The 20,564-nt window shown below is 33.7% G+C and overlaps 1 protein-coding gene across 1 annotated transcript; it reads right to left on the bottom strand.

Annotated features, from left to right (window-relative positions):
* Positions 1-1,445: 1,445 nt before the first annotated feature.
* Positions 1,446-6,688, bottom strand: LOC142529427 (uncharacterized). The gene is made up of 9 exons (XM_075634966.1): positions 5,941-6,688; positions 5,651-5,850; positions 5,400-5,503; positions 5,044-5,156; positions 4,512-4,875; positions 3,479-4,074; positions 3,038-3,229; positions 2,302-2,584; positions 1,446-1,455 (listed from the first exon to the last, which is right to left on the bottom strand). Exons 1-9 carry the CDS (start codon positions 6,686-6,688, stop codon positions 1,446-1,448), a joined length of 2,610 nt encoding a protein of 869 aa, XP_075491081.1.
* Positions 6,689-20,564: the final 13,876 nt, after the last annotated feature.

Genomic DNA, 20,564 nt, shown 5'->3' with positions numbered 1-20,564 from the left:
TTTGTGCAGGACAGAGTATAGGGTCGTGAGTTTTGCAGCTGAAGATTGCCATAGAATTCAGCCACAGCTTTATGGCAATAGGGCAATACAGATGAGACGGTAGAGAGCAGACCACGAGTTTTAAGAAACTCGATCAAATTGTTTCTGGAGAAGGCTGCCATATCAGCGTTGCGTTCTTCAACAAACTCCCTGTTGGTATAGAGATCCCAGTTGGAGAGTGACTTCTCAGTATAAAACTTGGAGTTGTAGCTACCGCCTAGATCATACTTGCTAAGATCAGCGTTGTCAGAGGTGTCGGCAACATCGTTGACAGTATCCTCGTCCACTGCCTCGTTTGTTTCAGGGGCTTCATTGACTGCAGCAGGAGTATCAGCAGAACTGCTGGAACCAGTGGACTTTTCAGTTTCTTGGGGAGCAACAGGAGCGACAGGGGCGTCACTTTTCTGATTTTTCAGGTTGGCCATAAATTGGGCCAACGTGATTTCTTCTGCAGTGGAGGGAGAGATCTCTTGTGGAGGAACATGGGTTGTTTGCTCAGTGGTGTTAGTGGCATTGCTGGAGGTAGACTTGCCTTCCGTAGGCGGAGGGGCACTCTTCTTGCGGGCCACAAACTCATAATTCGCATCATCAGAGTCATCACCGGAGGTGTCTGCTGGATCAATCAGCGAGGGGCGAGTGGATGGCTGACCCTTGTATCGGAAACGTTTGCCCGGCGTGAGGTCTGGGTTATACCCAGCTTGTCGTTTTGAGCGTCTTTTTGGAGGAGAGGGAGGATCGAAAACCCTAATGATAGGTGGGTTATCAATATCCTGTGGATTACCAGGCTCACCTGGCTGAATAATCTCCAGGGGCACTGCGTCTTCAACAGCAAGTATCAAAGGTAGCGGCGATTCCACAGTGGGTGTTGTAACAGATGTTGTCGTGCTGGGGGCAACATCATCTGTGTTTCCCATTTCACTTCGAATATCATGGGGGTCAAATCCCTTTCCTGCCATTGATGGTAGATCGAAAATTAATTTACGAACAGGGAGGAAAGTAAAAAAAAAATTGAAACAATGAAATATTCCTTCAAAAAAAAATTTCGAGATGCCGTTGTGAAATTTAGAGAACCGATTAAGTAAACAGAGATGAATTAGGCGGTGTAACTCACAGAGATAATAATGAGCGCACAGTACAACGGTAAGAAAATTAGTAACAGATTATTCAAAAAGAACAACGGGTAGAAAATAACCGTTACTCCCTTCAGAGTTTATCGCAATAATTTTGTGCAATATCAGTTCAAAAATTAACTCCAGACATAAAACCCACATCGAATTATAGCTCCACTTACCATCAAGGTGCACATTAATTCGATTTCCTGCAAAGATTGGATTTGTCACAAAACGTCTTTGTTGTAATACAAATAACCTCATTACCCAATTCACACTGTTATGTTTATGCATGACTTATGGATGCCTAAAAACAGAATGGAACATAGATAAAAACATGAGAGAAAATATGAGATATGTTTACAGATGAAGTGTTGTCACAAATGTTGGCAACATCTCCAGTCAACTCCCACAGTTCCTGAAAACAAAATTTGATAATCTTCAAACTCAGTGACTTAATAATCTTTTTAACCTAGAAGTGGTAGCTCCCACACTAGAGGAACAGTCTTCATTGGACTCCTCTAGGTAGCTTTTTCCATTTTCTTCTATTTCTGTGTTAATTTTAGAAGGGGTAGCTCCCACACTAAAAGCACAGCCTTCATTGGGCTCTTTTATGTAGCTTTTTTCCATCTTTCCTTCTAATCACAGACCCCTCACTTGATTTTTCAATTTTACTTCGTTTACTTGTCACATTGGTTAGAGTCAAGTGACCACACTTCAAATCTTTTTGTGACTAAGTTCACATGTAAAGGTGTGAAGTTTGATAACAAGGAATTGTAGGTGCAACAGAGAATTATGCTACACATGTTCAACACATCATATCACAGTATGAATGCAATGCAGAATGTCTAAGTCCTAGAAATGTATATGCAAATGAGATGTTGACTGAGATGTTGTAACATCTGAGACAACATCCAAGAATGATTAGGCAGAACACATGCTGAGAGATTTCCGAAGGTTGGAAAATCTCTCAAAATCCAATGCTTTGGAGAATATATCGGCAAGTTGGTTATTTGTATCAACAAACTCCATTTGGATCAATCCTTTCTCTACAAGATCTCGAATAAAATGATGTCTTATGTCAATGTGCTTTGTTCGAGAGTGTTGTACTGGATTTTTTGAAATGTTAATTGCACTAGAATTATCACAATACACGACTAAGGATTCACTTTTAAGCCCATAATCTTCTATCATTTGATTTATCCATAAAAGTTGGGTGCACGCATTTCCAGCTGCCACATATTCTGATTCAGCAGTGGAAAGTGAAACACAGTTCTGTTTTCGACTATGCCAAGAAATCAAATTATTGCCAAGATAGAAACACCCCCCAGAAGTGCTTTTTCTATCATCTAAATCCCCAGCCCAATCAGCATCAGAAAATCCTACCAGGTTTGAGTTGGTTTCGTGTGTATACCATAATCCTAATTCAACTGTTCCTGCTATGTAACGTAAAATACGTTTAACAGCTTTCAAATGAGAAATTTTAGGATTGGATTGATATCTAGCACATAAGCAAACACTAAACATGATGTCAGGGCGACTGGCAGTCAAATACAGGAGGCTACCTATGATGCTACGATATAAGGTGTTGTCAACATTTTCGGCAACATCATCTTTGCACAATTTCTCACTCGATCCGATATGAGTTTTCATGTGTTTTGGGTTTTTATTTGCAAATTTCTTAATCAAATTCTTAGCATACTTGCTTTGACACAAAAAGATGCCATCATGCATTTGTTTAATTTGCAAACCAAGAAAGAAATTTAGCTCACCAACCATGCTCATTTCAAATGTAGATGACATGCACTCAACGAAATCATCAGCATGCTTTTGAAAGGAAGAACCAAAGATTATATCATCAACATATACTTGACAAATAAGAATCTCACCTTTGGACTTTTGAATAAAAAGAGTTTTGTCTACCTCACCTCGTTTGAAGCCAATTTCGAGTAGATATTCAGTCAATCTCCCATACCATGCACGTGGTGCTTGCTTCAAGCCATAAAGTGCCTTCTTCAACTTGTATACATGATCCAAATGGTGTGGATCCTCAAAACCCTTAGGTTGTCTAACATACACTTCTTCACTCAAAATACCATTTAAAAATGCACTTTTAACATCCATTTGAAAAAGTTTGATTTTCATGTAGCATGCAACGGCTAGTAGTAGTCTGACTGACTCAATACGGGCTACAGGAGCAAAGTTCTCATCAAAATCAACCCCCTCAACCTGTGTGTACCCTTGAGCAACCAATCTTGCTTTGTTTCTAATGATGTTTCCAGACTCATCGGTTTTATTTTTGAAAATCCATTTTGTACCAATTATGTTACCATGGTCAGGAGGTGGAACCAAGTCCCACACATCATTTCGAACAAATTGCTCAAGCTCATCATGCATAGCATTAATCCAAAACTCATCTTTCAAAGCTTCATCAACATTTTTAGGCTCAATATTTGATATAAAACATGAAAATCTAACCTGTGAGTATGTAGAACTCATGCAAATCAGTCCAGCCATTTTTCGGTAATCAATCTTTTCTTTCTTCCGAGTTTGAACATCTCCACGCATGTTTCCAATTATTTGAGATGATGGATGGTTTTTCTGAATTTTGCTTGGAATACACGATCCATCATCTACTGTATCATCATTGCAATGCGGTTCTTCAGATTCAGTGTCTTCAGTGTCACATGTTGTGCCAGATGTTGCAACATCTGCATTTTCCAGTGAGATTGGATTGTCCAGAAGGTCTTCAACGTCATCTTCAGCAGTTTTCCTCTTGAGATCTGCACAATCATCAAACACCACATTAATGGATTCCATAATATTCCTAGTTCTTAGATTAAACATGCGATAAGCTCGACTATTTGTGGCATAGCCCAAAAACAAACACTTGTCGCTCTTTGAATCAAACTTTGCAAGTTGATCCCTGTCATTCAAAGTGTAGCAAACACAACCAAAAACATGAAAATATTTAAGGTTAGGCTTCTTTCCCAAAATGATTTCATAAGAAGTCATGGTTGAACCACTTCTTAAATAGACTCTATTCGATATATGGCATGCTGTATTAAGGGCTTCAGCCCAAAAACGCTTTGAAATATTCTTTGAGGCTAGCATCACCCTTGCCATTTCTTGCAAAGTCCTGTTCTTGCGTTCGGCAATGCCATTTTACTGTGGGGTTTTTGGTGCTGAAAATTCGTGTGAAATACCTTTCCTGTCACAGAATGATGAGAAGGATATGTTTTCAAATTCTTTACCGTGATCAGTTCTGATCCTTCTCACTTTTAAATTGTGGAAGTTTGAGATTCTTGTGAGCAATTGTTTAAACACATCATAAGTGTCCGATTTCTCCCTAATGAAGCTCACCATGAAAACCGCGAGAAATCATCAACACACACAAAAGAATACTTCTTACCTCCAATGCTTTCTACTTCCATGGGACCCATAAGATTCATGTGCAGTAATTCCAGACAGCATGTTGTCCCAGATGTTGGCAACACTGGGTGCGACACACGCGTCTGTTTTCCCTTTTGACAATCTCTGCACACATATGATATTCCAGATGAAAGATTTGGCATACCTCTAACTGCATGGTACTTACTCAAGTTCTTCAAGGTTTTGAAATTTGCATGTCCGAGTTTTTGATGCCAAAGGTCGAGTTCGGTGATTTGCACATGTTTGCACGAAAGTTCCTCGCCTATTTGATAGCAATTATCCGTAGACCTTGTACCTGTCATTATGCACTTGTTAGATTCATCAAAAACTTCACAAGTATGTTTATCAAACTTAACAAGCAAATTATCATCACACAGTTGGCTTATGCTTATCAAATTTGAATTTAATCCTTCAACATGAAACACATTGTGAAGCTTTGGTAGTCCTTCAACTTTCAAAGTACCATTTCCAACAATTTTTCCCTTAGCTCCCCCTCCATATGTAACTTTGCCACCTTTTTGCTCAACATAATTGGTGAGACATTCTCGTGATCCAGTCATGTGACGGGAGTTTCCACTATCAAAGTACTAATGACCTGCAGTGTTAGTTTTTAACCAGGTATAAACAACTTTACAGTGAGTTTTTACCTTTGGGACCCAAATTTGTCTTACTGTAGGTCGATGGTGGAAGGTGTTGTGGAAAGTGTTGGACAACATTCGGGGCAACATCCGACTCGACTTTTGATTCTTGCGATCATCCCTGAGTTTAAAACAGTAGGGCCTGATATGACCAGGCTTAAAGCAGTAATGACATACATACCTGCGTTTTCTTTTCTTAGCGATTGGTGCAGCAGTTTGTCTTTTTGATGAAGAGCTTTTGATTGGTGAATTGGATTGTGGTTGTGGAGATGTATCAGCTTTTCCCTTCACAAAAACCGTAGACTTGGAAGATTCACCTATTTCAAACACACTGTCTTTGAACCCTAAGCCTTTCTTGTCATCTCTTCCCATCAAAAGTATGGATTCAAGATTGGATGTGCTTGAATTAAACTTGGACAAGGTTTCAGTTGCCTTTTGAAGTTCTTCTTTGGTCTTACCAAGTTCCAAGTCTTTTTTGCTCAAAATTACTTCAATTTTGGCAACTACGGCTTTTAGTTCAACGTTCTCCTTCATGAGACTTGAGTTCAACTTGTTTCTTTTGGTCCAATCTTCAAACAGCTCTTCATAAAGCTTTTGCACACTCTCAAGAGTGAGTTCTTCATAATCAGCTTCTGATTCATCATCTCCACTCAAATTTCCAGAAGTTGTGGATTTCAAACATACTGAATTTTTGCAGATGTTGCGGCCAGGTGTGGCAATACCTAGGGCAACACCTAAAGGATTCACCTGCAGCCAGCAATTTTCTGTAAATAGTGCAGTCAAGGAGGTTTGACTTTCTTCATCAGTGGATTTCTCCTCAGCATCGGATTCTTCATCGCTTAGAGACACATTGTAGCCTTTGTTTTTTCGCAGTCGGTTAGCACATTCATTGGCATAGTGTCCAAAGCCCTTGCATTCTCTACACTGCACCGAATCGTACCTTTTTGAAATGTATTGTCCCTTGACTTCATTCTGTGGCTGAAATTGTTGCTTGGCAGGGTACTGTTGTGACTTTTCAGGTGCAGGCAGGCTAGAAAATTTAGATGGTTGTGCATTCTTCTTTTTATCTCGGATTCTTTTCAAGTAATCACCAAATTTTTTTGTGATAAAGGAGATAGAATCCTCGCAGAGATCAGAATCATTGACTTCTTGAGATATTTGAAGGAGTTCATTGTAGGAGTCATTTGAAGCTTGGAGTGCAATTGTCTTCCCTTTATCCTTCTTCTGCATGTCCAAGTTCATCTCGAAAGTACGTAATGAACTGATAAGGTCTTCCAATGCCATCTTAGAAGTGTCCTTAGCCTCATCTATTGCGCAAATTTTTATGTTGAATCTTTCGGGCAGAGAACGGAGGACTTTGCTAACTAGGCGCTCATTTGAGATAGCTTCTCCAACACTGAATGCCTCGTTAGCAATTTTCCGTAGGCGACGATCATACTCAAGTATGTTCTCAGATTCTTCCATCCTCATCATCTCGAATTTGGAGGTAAGCATCCTTAATCTGGTTCGTCGCACACTCTCAGACCCTTCACAGTGACTTTGGAGAATATCACATGCACTTTTAGTCGAAGTACAGTTTGTGATTAAACTGAACATGTTCATGTCAACCGATGTGAATATAGCATTCAAAGCTTTGAGTTGTGGTTCGAATTTTGCACTTCATCAGCAGTCCAGTCAGTTTTAGGCTTTGGCCGTTTGTCACCCTCTTGATCTATCATGACTGCTGGAGTCCATCCATTGATGACATGCTGTCATGCCCTGTTCATCTAGAGATTTTATATAGTATCTTATTTTGACCTTCCATAGGCTGTAATTGTTACCATCTAGAACTGGTGATCGAAGTGCTGCGCTTGCAAATGAATTGTCCATCGGATTAGTTCTGTCAAACAAAAACAAAAACCAGAATCAGCACTTAGTATATCAAGAACCCGCTCTGATACCACTTGTTAGGATTTATTTTGTCCGACAAATGCTAAAAATAATAAAAATATCAGAATAAAGTTAGGAATAGTAAATTTGTGTTTTGTCAGAATTAAATGTTGTGCCAGATGTTACAACATCTCGGACAACATCTACATGCAGCGGAAAATTAACTTTTATAACACAAATTGACTTGAAATAAATAGATGGACGAGATTATAACTTTTATACTTGTGCGGTGCCTTATGGCAAAAAATAATCACTAGAAAACTCAATCGTTTACAAAAAAAAACCTAACACTAGTGATTGTATCAAAAATCAATTTTCTCAACAATTTGAGAAAATAAAGCTTTCTAAAATAAATAACAAAAATAAACGTAATCAAGAAAGCAAAACTTGATCCCGGAAACCACTATCAACTAGATGCAATCTTCAGTCAACATCGTTACGGATGTTGTCTATAGATGTTGGCACCATTCAACTTAACACGGGAATCACCACTCCAAACAGCAACGGCTTCGAGAATAATTTTTCTCTGCAAATCTCTGCAACGTGTGTGTATGTATGGTCGATATTGAAGCGACGGCTATCAATGAGCTTTTCTTCTTATTTATAGGTGAAGAATCATATCTCCTCAAGGAAACCTAAAATACAAGGAAAGTGAGAGTTTTATTAGGAATAAACTCTTTTTAAACACTAATATCATATCTCTTGAATTAAGATATCATTATCTAAGGAAGGCAAAATCATATTAAATATTTGCTCAATCAAATTAACAAAGAAAACTCTATTAAAAAAATAAATAAAATATATCATTTAAAATCGAAATCTTATTTCCCTTCAATAAGTACGTGGACCTATAGATCTTCACAAAAACACATAAAAAATAAACCTATGAAAAATCACAAAATAAAAATATTAAAATTTTAACGAGCCTAATGTTGCATGGGCACGTAGCACTTACACGCGTCTTGAGAATCAGACACAAGCCACCAAGGACAAGGCTTCCGAGACCTCAGATTACGCAAAGGATAAGACCAGCGGAGCAGCTCATGCCACCAGGAATCGAACGTCGGAAGCGGCTGAATCCGGCAAGGAATCAGCCGAAGCCGGCAAGGAGAAGGGCGGCAACATCATTCAGAAAACCGCGGATGCATTGAAGAATACTTTCGGCGTGGGGGGCGACCAGTAAATTGAATATTGTTGTTATTCGCGTGTTTCATTTTGGATATTAATGAATATTGCAAACGAGGAAGCCTTTTTCCTTCGAATTTGGTATATCAATTCCACGGAGGGTATGGCTTTCCTTATCTCTTTGTAATTTGGTCCAATTCACTAATACTATTTCTATTTTGCTATAATAATAAATTCTTGGGATCTTTAATTTACGATCTGATTCGTTGTTACCGCTTATTAAATATAAATGATTACAATATTATAAATAATTCATTATTTATAAAATATCACATCTATTGAATTCGAGATATATGGCTTTTGATTGACGGATGCATGCAATTGGGTTGATGTCATTTAGAATTTAAAATATTTATAATATAATAATAATTAAAGTTTTGATAGTCCAAAATATATAAAACTTTAGAATATATAGGTCTATAATAATACTTAATTATTTAGTTATGTAATTTAATTTGCTAGCTTTTTGTTGTAAATATTTTTCTCACGTATTTATTTATTTTATATCGAGTATATTTTGTCGGAGCTAAAAATTAATATGACACCATTTATGCTGAGTGGATATAATTATTACAATATTTACAATATTGCATTACTTCCATCATATTCACCTAGCTATAATTTTAAAAAATTCAAAATACCAAATGCATCTCTTTGATTAAAGATTTAAAATGGTTTTATAATGGACTTACAATGGATTTCTATAGCAACCTGTGTTAATCATTTTCGTAAAGCGAGGACGAATACGAAGTAGTTGCTATAGGGGCTCATTGTGCGGTCAAGCAGGCCCAGGCCCAGGCTCGGGGTGAGACAGAATGGTATCAGAATCGATCACAGCAAGGAACACCGAGAAATAAGTGATATGCGGGATAAAGTGCTACGTGCATGAGAGTCACCTCTTGAACCTGCGGGACAAAGTGCTACATGATGGGAGCCACCTCTTGAACCTGTAGGAGTCACCCCTAGATTCTCGGTGTTGGTGGATCAAGTGGTCAGGCTACGACGAGGACGTGGCGTTCTGAAAGATGGGTGATTGTGATATCCTTGTCCCACATCTTAAAAATTAAAGATTTAAAATGAATTTATAATGGACTTACAATGGACTTTTATAGCAACTTGGGTTAATCGTTTTCGTAAAGTTATGAGGAATATAAAGTAGTTGCTATAGGGGCTCATTATGCAGTCTCACAAGCGCGGACCCGAGCTCAGATCGTGATATATTAGACAAGATTGCTACCACAAAGATAATATTTGATGTCAATGTAATCGATTTTTTTCATATATATTAATGCGGTGTAAGATGTCTTTTTTATATTTTAAGATCAACCCAATACCAAATAAGACATATTAAATTAGTGAATTTTGGACAATATCGGATTTTAACCAATAAAATAAGCTATTGTTACTTTAAATGGACCAATGAGCTCGACAAGATTTTGAGCAAATTCCTAAATTAGGCATGCAAATTTAGGTTTTTTCTTTTTTCAGTAAGTTTTGTTTTGTTCATAAATTGGCCAAAGAAGATCGAAATTCAATTCCGATTATTGTGTGCGCGTTCTATATAAACAATCATACTTTCGATGTAAATACAAATTTTCGATTGAATAAAATTATATCTTTATTTTCAAAATTTTCGAACATTTTGTATAAATCAACATGTTAATTTTTTTATATATATACACATCCCTTACCTCATATAATTAATATGAAACTAAAGGGTAAAAACTTGTGTGAGACTATCTTACATGTCGTATTTTGATAGACGAATCTCTTATTTGGATCATTCATAAAAAAATATTACTTTTTATTCTAAGAGTATTACTTTTTATTGTGAATCTCGGTAGAGTTGACTCGTCTCACAGATAAAGATTCGTGAGACCGTCTCACAAGAAACCTACTCGGAACTAAATAGAGTTATCATTTTCAAATAGATGATCTTAAAAGAAAGTTCTAGTGGATGTACTCGATGTCATGTTCATCGACATCTTCATTGTCGTTCCAAAACTAAAATTATAAATTATATAGTCGATATATATTTAAAAACTAATAATGCTTTAGTGACCTTGCTTATCGAATATACCTAAAATAAAAAATTAATTGATTATATCAAAGTCAAATTTTTATATAATATAGTACAAAAATGTATATAGACCAAATTTTGTGTAGTATTAACTCTGCTTTTTTTCTAGTGCGCTTATTCCTACCCTTTTTCTGGTGTGCTCCCACCAAATACGATGATGCTAATGTTTATTTCAAAATGATAAAAATTTTAAAAAATGAATTGAGTAAACCTTTAACATAATTATTAATTTTTTTAATTTGCTCGTTTTTAATTGTTAGGCAAAAAATTTGTGTGAGACAGTCTCAAATATCTTATTTTGTGAGACGGATCTCTTATTTGGATCATACATGAAAAAAAATATTTTTTATGTTAAGAATATTATTTTTTATTGTGGATATCGGTAGGGTTGACCCATTTCAGAGATAAAGATTCGTGAGACCGTCTCACAAAAGACCTACTCTAATTGTTAATATTATTCTTAAGTAATTTGAGCTCGAACCATCTTTATTCAACCCTCCATTTTTGGCATCTTTACAAAAATATTTGTAAAATGAAGAAATCTCCAAGATAATTTATTTAAACATTGTTGCATGATCTGTTACACTGTGATTCAGATGTGAAGATGCAGGAAGATACGGTCTTTAATTAATAATATAATCCACAAAAATAAAGATTATCCACTTTAATTAATAAGCAACATTGAATACGTGGTACTGTGTAAACAAAATGAACCTATAAAAATTCATTAAATATGAAACCAAAAAATACAAAATTTCACGAGCCTAACATTTCACGGCACGTAGCACTTACACGCGTCCCCAAGAAATTAGGCACTTGGCTTCTCCCGACACTCTCCCGAGTTCTATATTAAGCCTTTGCCTGCTTCCCTACTTTTCCGTCCAAAATAAGTCATATTTCTAAATATTCTTGAAACCCTCTTCGAATCTTTTCACGAAAATTTATAAAAAAAACTCAGCATCAGAAATGGCATCCAACGATAATCTCAACTACAAAGCCGGTGAAGCTAAGGGCCAGACTGAGGTTCGCTCTTAGTTCCACTAATCATCTTATCTTATAACAAACAAGTATGTTTAATTTTTTGCGTTCTATTATTTATTATATGATTTTGATCGATTATATCGTCAAAATTCAAAAATTTCTTATATTTTAATGTTAAAAAAATCTTGATTGTTTGTTTGCAATTTTTAAGTACAATTTTTTAGACATTTTATGTCAGTATCGAACATGTCATTGTAATATTAACAAGAAGTAGAGAAGTTTAAAGAAACTGAATTCGTGAAGAGAAGATAATTGTTTAGGAATATAATTGATGAGCTTTAACATGTGCGTACCGCAGGAGAAGATAGGGCATGGAGCTGACGCCGTGAAGGGGAACACCGTGGGAGCCAAAGATAACACAGGCAACTTCTTGACCACTGCCAAGGACAAGGTTTCTGAGGCGGCTCAGGCCACCAAGGACAAGTTTGTCGGCGCAGGTCAGGCCACCAAGGACAAGACAGCTGAGACTACTCAAGCTGCCAAGGACAAGGCGTCTGGCGGCGGTGCACATTACTGATTAGATTGTTCGTTGATATTGATGATATTGTTGCATTTGTGTTGACTACTTACGTTGTTTGGTGTCTTGGACTCGTTTGTTACATTTGGAAGTATATATATATATGTTGTATGTATAAATGGAAGCCTTTCTACCTAGAATTTGTTGTGCCAAGTTTGAGGGAAGGGTTTCTTTTGCGTCTCTGTAATTTGATCTCATTTGGTAATACTACTATTTCTATTCTGTTATATTTCTGTGTTTGGGAGGAGAGCTTCTGCTACCGAATTTAACTGTTTTATGTACATAAGAATTATATAACATTCTAATGAAAGATGATACACAGAATCTCAAATACGAAAGCGCTTCCTTTATTTAAGAAAATTCAACACAGTCGCATTAATTATTAAATTATATTGGTTATATCATTTCTTCAGTTTCTATTATATTTCAAGAGAATCATAAATACTCTTTGCAAACAGCATATTTGATCATGTTGGCTAATATATATAGAGGTAAAATTAAAATTTTAATCATGTAAATTAGTCGGTTTTCTGTTATTGAGTTTTTAGTAACTTGGATTTTTATTTTGTTCGATATCATTAAATTTATCGAATATTGTTTATTTAACATATTGTCGTAAATAATGTGATAAGTATAAAACTTAGGGTAATCGTAATTCTGAAATTCTAAACTCAAGTTCAGCACGTGAACTATAATATAACATTATTGCCACTTCAAAATTTAAAAAAACACAGCTTTTATAAACTTCTATATAGAGTATCAATCGCGAAAACAATTTTTTTACGGGTCTTGTTAAGTGCACACATTCTATTTAAAATCTTAATTTATATGATATGATAAGTGCTCACATTCAATTTATCTTTTCATGTATTATTTTTTAAAAACAAAAATAAATTGCATATAGCTAGTGTTCAAATAAGTAATATGAGATTCATTGTCTCCACATGTGACATGTACGAGACAATCAGTGTCAAGTAAATTATATTCGACGAATTTAGTGGTTTCGTGCAAAAAAAGACCCAGAAAAAATCTAAACTACTGTATCAAAACCAAATTTTTACAAGTTATATGACTAAAACTCAAAACATGTCAACTTAAATTACTAAAGTTTTAATTTTCCCTCGAGATTATACTGGGTCATATATACTATTAGGGATGTAAACAATTTAAACTAAGCCAAATCGAGCTTTTATCATTGGGCTCGAACTTGAATTGTCTTGAAATTACTAAGCTTGCGAAAATTTTGAACCTGGCACGTTAAAAGATCGTTTATCATGTTAATCAAGTCGAGCTCGAGCTTGGTTCATTAATAGTTCATTTATCATGATTAACAAGTCTAGTTTGAGCTCGGGTTGTTTCGAGCTTCTAAAACATAAAATTGAAATTGAATTTGAAATTGTTAAAAATTAAATATATATCTACAATAATTTTATATCAAACATAAAAGCGTAAATTCATTCATAATTAACCAAAAAGACAAACATAACAACAACAAAAAACATAAGCTTGGTATATTATTAAACATCACAAAATATTACATCTAACATCCAAATAACAAATATAAATAACATCAATATAAATCTATTACCAGATATCTTACAACACAACAACAATAAAAATATAAAATTCATTATTAAATATTCATCAATACATTGATATCGTCATATAAATAACATTTCAATAATTTCACCCCTTCAAAACTTCAACTAAGTCTGGTGAAAAAGTAGAGATAACTTTAGAGAAGCTATTAGAACCAGGAATTACAAAACCATCTCCAATAACAACTAGTAAAGTACCCTAAAAATTCCATAATACCAATTTTTTTTAAAAAAATGAGTTATCAATTTAATCAAGAATAAAATTAAATATTTTAATTTAAAAAAAATAAAATTCACAAATTTAATGACAAAAAACTTTTTTACGAATATCTTCAATCTCCGAATTTTCCTTTTACGTACAAGTACACAAATTTAAGATGTTAGACATAAATAATTAAATTTAATGGAGCACAATAAATTAGACATATAACACATAGTTAATAAATACACAATTAAATTAGATATCAATTTACTTACTTTTTCTCTTCTTTTGATTTGGTAACGAGTACATAACCAATCTTCAGCACAAAGCAACATTTGAATTGTCTCTACTCCCAAATTGGCGTGATATGGATCAATAAATCTACCACCAGCACCGCCATCTGATTCAGAAGCCACAATAGTTATTGGAACTTGTGTTCAATTCATTTCATTAGCATTAGTACTGATATTTTTATATGTCAAATTAAAAAATGAGCCAAACTTGAGCTTACAAGTCATCTAAACAAGTCGAGCTCGAGCTCGATCTCTCGCGAGCCTATTGACAAACATGTTTGTGAGTTCACCAGTCGAATATCCTTAATCTTGAGTTTGATTTGATTAAATTATCGAGCTCAAAATCGAACTCGAGTTTTGCTTGACATGATTAACAAATGAGATCGAACGAACTTTTTATCGAGTCGAGCTCCGAATAGATTGCGAATGATTTTGTTTGTTTACATCCTTATATACTATACGACTCCTTTTGAAACTTTGTAGTTTTAAAAATGGGCATAAATCCCTTTGTAAATATATAGTAAATGTGCTTGAGTTTTAATTAAAACACAATGTTCACACGTGGGAGTAGAAAGTACAAACTTATTAATATTATACTAAGGATTTTTGAATTTTATGAAAGCGTACAATTTTATTTTCCCCATCAGTTTATGAAAAATTATCTTTAGGTTAATTAAATATTTAAAAAATCAATTATATTTAAATATTACATGCGTTTGTCTATGACTTATACGAATAATTAACATATAATCTAATATTTTCTAATATTATATTATATACGCTTCTTTCATATTAATATTTATCTCACATTTAATATCTTAAGAATATGACATAAATATAAACTTAATGATGTAAAATATAATAATCTTTATTGTTCAAAAAATTCAAAGGACATGTATTTAATATCTACATATAATTGAATTGTATTAAAATATGACAAGCTGTGGCGTGGCTAAAATTTTATCCCTTTTCCTTCTATATTACGGATCACGGATGCCTTAAGAAATGTGCCACATGCAATTGGTTGATGTGCCACATGCAATATAATTGATGTGACTGGATTTTTCGAATTTAAATTATGATATATATTAAAAAAATTAATATCAATTTAAATTTGATGACCTAAATTAAGTTTCAGAGTCTAAACCATGTCAATCTTATAAAAATATGTGTATAATAATTAATTTCGTTTTCTAGTTTTTTTTATAATATTTTCAATCACGTATTCATTTATTTATTTAATTATATTATATTGAATATTTCACTTATAGCATTGAAATTTAAAAAAAAAAATTGTTTATATTTTCTCTTTCTGATCATACAATTTTAAATCATCCACATGCAAAATAAACAAAGAGAATTGTTAGAATATGAGTCAAACGAGCTTGTAACTTAATTTTATTGACTCTCATGTAAAACAATCTTTATTTTAATAATATTTTAAAATTTTATCAAATTATGACATTTACTTTCTCTGTATATACACGCAAGGTATATAGATAAAATTTTTGAACATGCTATAGTTCGATGAGACCTACAAATCAAGTCGATCATGAAATTCAAATTATATGTATTGTATATTCTAAACTTGTTTAAAGTTAATTCAATTGCCTAAATATGTCGTTTGAACTCGAGACTAGCATATGTGATGTTGACATCACGTTTCATTGGTATGGATATAGAAAAGTCCAATCATGCAGATGAATACTCATGCAATAAGTCACTGAACAACTCTCTATTGGACTTTCTCAATTATTATCACTTATTGAGTATATTATTCTGCAGTTATGGTTGTATATTATTGGTCATTTGACCCGAGATAACATAGAGAATGTGCGAACTAGTGTTGCACTTTAACTCATTTACCTACTCCGTGAGGGTCATCGGGTGACGAGATTGTGTGTTGTTTCGACATACGTAGGAGCCAATACTTTGTAGTCAGGGATTCACTGTTCACCTGCGTGTATGAAGATCATATGTTATCCGATGAGTTAATAGCGCAAGAAATATCTCGCCAGAGTATGAGTTGTGATTTAGATAAAAGTGTTTCCCTAGTTGCATACATGATACAATTATGATTACTTAAAGATACATCACATCATTATTGAATTAATATGAAACCCTCAATATATCAATGATTACAGATTCGATCGAGATATATGAGATGACAGGACTGTACTGGTTGCTAACCATAACCTATTAGTTCTTGCAAACACTATCAATGGTACCTAGAGAATCATGATACGATATTACTAAACGTTCTTACCATGATTTGACGAGTTCAATTGATACTGAGTTATGACGTTCTTTTTATCAAGTGGTTAATACACAAAATGAGGCTACAAGGGTAAGTCTGTATAAGAAATAAATGTTATTTTGAATCACACGAGTTGCGAACTCACGGATAGATGTATCTCTGAACTATTGAGGATCAAACAATTATTGATTTTGTGTTCTTACTAAGATAGTCAAATTTAAAGAGTTGAATATATGATTTAGTTTGATGGTGATTAAACATATTACTTATAAAAGAGTTTAGAAGTAGATCTAATATTTGGAAATTGTGGAATTAATTTGACTATTAATTGGGGAGAGTGTAATTGCCTAATTTAGTGAAAAAAATTCCAAAATAGACGGTTACAGAAAATGAATCAATGAAAAATTTTGATATTTGACAAAGGGATTAACATTTACCTAGAATATTCCGCTAAGATTGAGATTTAATTATTGAGAGATAGTAAATATATGGTGTCAAAAGATGACCATGCACAATCACTGAATCACAACATAATCAAGAAAATCCAGTGTAGTTTCTCTCTTATTTTCTCTCTCCCTCTGACAAAGAAATCGCCCCTCTTTTTAGTTTGACAAGGCTCACGGCCGATCTCCCATTGTGCGCCACTGCAGCTTCACTGCATCACGGTCTCACCGTCGTCGGAATCTCCTAGTTTCCTCCGATTGTGTAATGTCCGGTTACTCGTACAAATGATAATAATGCGTTTATGTCTTTTATTATGTAGTTATTTAGCTCATTAGATTTCACGTGATGATTGAGGTATCAATACTGAGATTGAACATGATTTTTATATTGTTCATGGTGTATTGAGAATGAATATATGTCTAAATAGTGATAGTAAGATGTGTAGGTAAAAATAGTGTAATGAAGTTGGTAGGAAATGAGATGAAAAAATGACAGTTTTTAAGGGTTTTAGCATAATGATTTGAATATTGATCCAAATTGTGTGAGGCCACCACCATTAGAAAGCTAAGATATAATGCTACAACTTTCATGTTTTGGGTTTTGTCCAAATCATTGTGGAAGACAAGCCAAAAGTGTCCCGAAGTGTATCGTGTGTATCGTCATTCCTTCACTGACACATGTTGGGAGAATAAGCATAACATTTTACTCATACCTCCAAATGACATGAAACTAGTTGGAGATTCAAGCCAAGATATAGGGCTACAACTTTCATGTTTACCACTTTTTCAAATTATGAAGGAAAAAGACGTTTCTGGAGCGATCTTTGATGTGGCTGTGCGCAGAGCGGTGCCCGAGCGGTAAGAAATGACCACCCGAGCGCCACTGGTTCTGGATTTTTGGTTTTGGACAGAATGTTCTGCACTCGAGCGGTAGAAAATGACCGCCCGAGTGCCGCCTTGCATAGAAAAGGATAAGTTTCGACTTTATTGAGCCATTTTCACCATTCCTTCATTTCTTTTTCAGCAAGACTCGAGAGAAACCAAGGAAACTTCTTCCAAAAGCTCCCTTCTTCATTTCCTTTCATTAGTTTGAAGTTAAAAGTTAGTTCTCCATCACAAGAACCTTATAAGGGTGTAAGTTTTTTTCTCCTTTAGTTGTTCTACATGTAAATGGGTAACTTTCACCTTGTATAGAAATAGTAACTGAACTATTGGTTTATTGACAGCATAGGACTGATAAATATCGTCTCAAACAAGTGTTCGTACGCTTGGACTGTAAGTTGGCATGTTCTTGAAGTAACACATGAGTAATATTATGATTTCAAATAATTCCCATTGATTATTGCTATATGTACATTGTTAGTATTTTATTGATGAAAACATAGCACCATATTCCATTGTTATGTATTAAATATGAAAGAAACTCATGAATATTGAAGATGGGTGCTATGTTATGAACATGAACATTAACATGAAAGGAAAAAGATTGATTTTTACATGATATAGAGCTTGTTGACATCATGTGTGGTTTTAAGTCCACCAAATCTATTGGCCAATATATGTTCATGGGGCGTGGGATTGCCAAAGGTTGCTCCCTGACGTCCAATACAGTAGTAGTTATATAATAAAGCAAGCACGGTAGTACAGGTCAATTAATGAGGCTCAAGTACAAAAATAAACATGAATATATGCTATGATATGACATGGTTTAAAGATTAATTGTTGTCACGATTTGATATGTATGTTCCTTCGATGCATATTGTCACGATTTGATATGTATGTTCCTTCGATGCATATTGATACGTACAAGTGCCAAATTATTGAGTTTTATAAACTCACGTAGCTCGTGTATTACAGGATCAGGTAATGAAGATGCATAGGATGCCGGTTCGCCAATGGATGCTTGTGATGTGCCTCACCTCGACAAGAACCGGGACGTCTTATTGTATAACTTCCGCATATGTATTATAATGAATTAAATGTCAGGGTTTGAAACAAGTTTTGCAATGTTTATGTCTATGTGTAAAATGATACAGAGTATGTTTGTTTATAAGACTACGTTTATATGTACGTATTGTTATTGCTGATTGAGTTGTTGGTATAGACAAAATATAGGGACATCATGCCAAAATTTTTATAAACCGTTAAATTGATGCCCCTTGTTTGGAATTGCTTAATAATATAGATATATCATTCAAATCTTATTTTGATTATGGTAATCATGCTAAGGGGGTGTATTGGTTATAGACTTTTAATGACTTTTATGGAGTTTAAAAGTCTAGAGGTATTCAAACTAGACTTTTATGTACTCCATAAAAGTTTAGTGGTATTCAATGTAAACTTTTTTAGAATTTTAAAAAGTCATGTGGTATTCAAACTTAACTTTTAAAAACTCTACAAAATTCTATAGGTATTCAAAATGTCAATAGACTTTTAATGACTCTATGAAATTCTATTAAGTACAAGAATTATAGTCTAAGGTACAACAATAAAATGTCAACAAAAGTGTTTGATTCAACCTAAAGATTTGGATGTACATTTAATTGAGAAATCTCCCAAATTCAATACAAACTTTCATTCTTTTCTCATCTATTTATTTTTCCTTTTATTTGTACTTTTTAAAAACATAATTAAAATTTAATTTTTTTTATAATTATTATATAACATTTTATTTTTAATTATTTTCTTTAATTTTAGTTAATCTATATATTAAATTATTGTATAAGCAAATTCATACCGATACTATACCAAAATTTTTCGGTATACCGAAACAAAAAAACCTTACATTTTAAAAAAAATTATAATTTATTGTTTTAAAATATTATATATTTTAAAATTTTTGTATATTTTTCCGGTATTTCAGTATATACCAAAAATTTCAAATTGGATATCGTTACCGTACCGAAAAATTCGGTATTGTTACCGTACCGTATCGAAATCTTCGGTATACTTAGAATTCGGTAAATTCAATATTTTTTTGTTATGGTAATCTCGGTATACCGAAAATTCGGTATTTTTTCCCACCCCTAACAAGGTTTGTATTGGCATGTGCAATATTACACAATTTTCTTTGAAAGAAGTTCAATTTGATGAATTTCAAATTGAACTAGATAATGAAGCTCAATTGTCTTCATCAGCACAAGTTTATGAAGATGACGACTTTGATCAGTTATTTAATACTCAAAAACAACAACGAGCAAATGCTAATGCATGGAGGGATATCATAGCCAATGGAATGTAGAACGATGTTGATCAAATTGTCAGTAATGATTAGATTTTTTTTATAAAATACTATTCATTATTTTGAGTGTTCTTTTAATAAAATTTTATTATGATCTTATAAAAATATTATTTATTAATATGTTGAATTGACATAAACAATTGAAATTTTGATTTCAATAAATTGGATAGTTCATTTGTCGTTTTTCACAAATTAAATTGATTTAACTTTTAAGTAAGTAAAATTCATTTACATTCATAAATAAAAAAAATAATTTAAAATTGAAGAGGTTATCTATGTCCATTAAAAAAATTAATAAAAAATAAATCACAATTATAAACTACAAAATTCACATAATTCTATGAAAAAGTTTACAAAAATCTTGAAAAAAAGTCTATAAGAGTCTATGAAATTTGTTTTACAATTCTATGAGACTCCGTAAAAGTCAATAAAAATCTATCAACTCCACAAAAGTCCATCATTTAAAAAAGTCATTAAAAATCTTTGAAATTATAGAATGAATACACCCCCCTAAGTATAGAGTAAGGGTGTGACAGATTGATTCTCAATGCAATTTTGTC

Source organism: Primulina tabacum, chromosome 16 (assembly GCF_025594145.1).
Source record: "Primulina tabacum isolate GXHZ01 chromosome 16, ASM2559414v2, whole genome shotgun sequence".
Classification (NCBI taxonomy): Eukaryota; Viridiplantae; Streptophyta; class Magnoliopsida; order Lamiales; family Gesneriaceae; genus Primulina; species Primulina tabacum.
The sequence above is the reverse complement of the archived record's forward strand: the minus strand, read 5'-3'. Positions and strand labels throughout refer to the sequence as shown.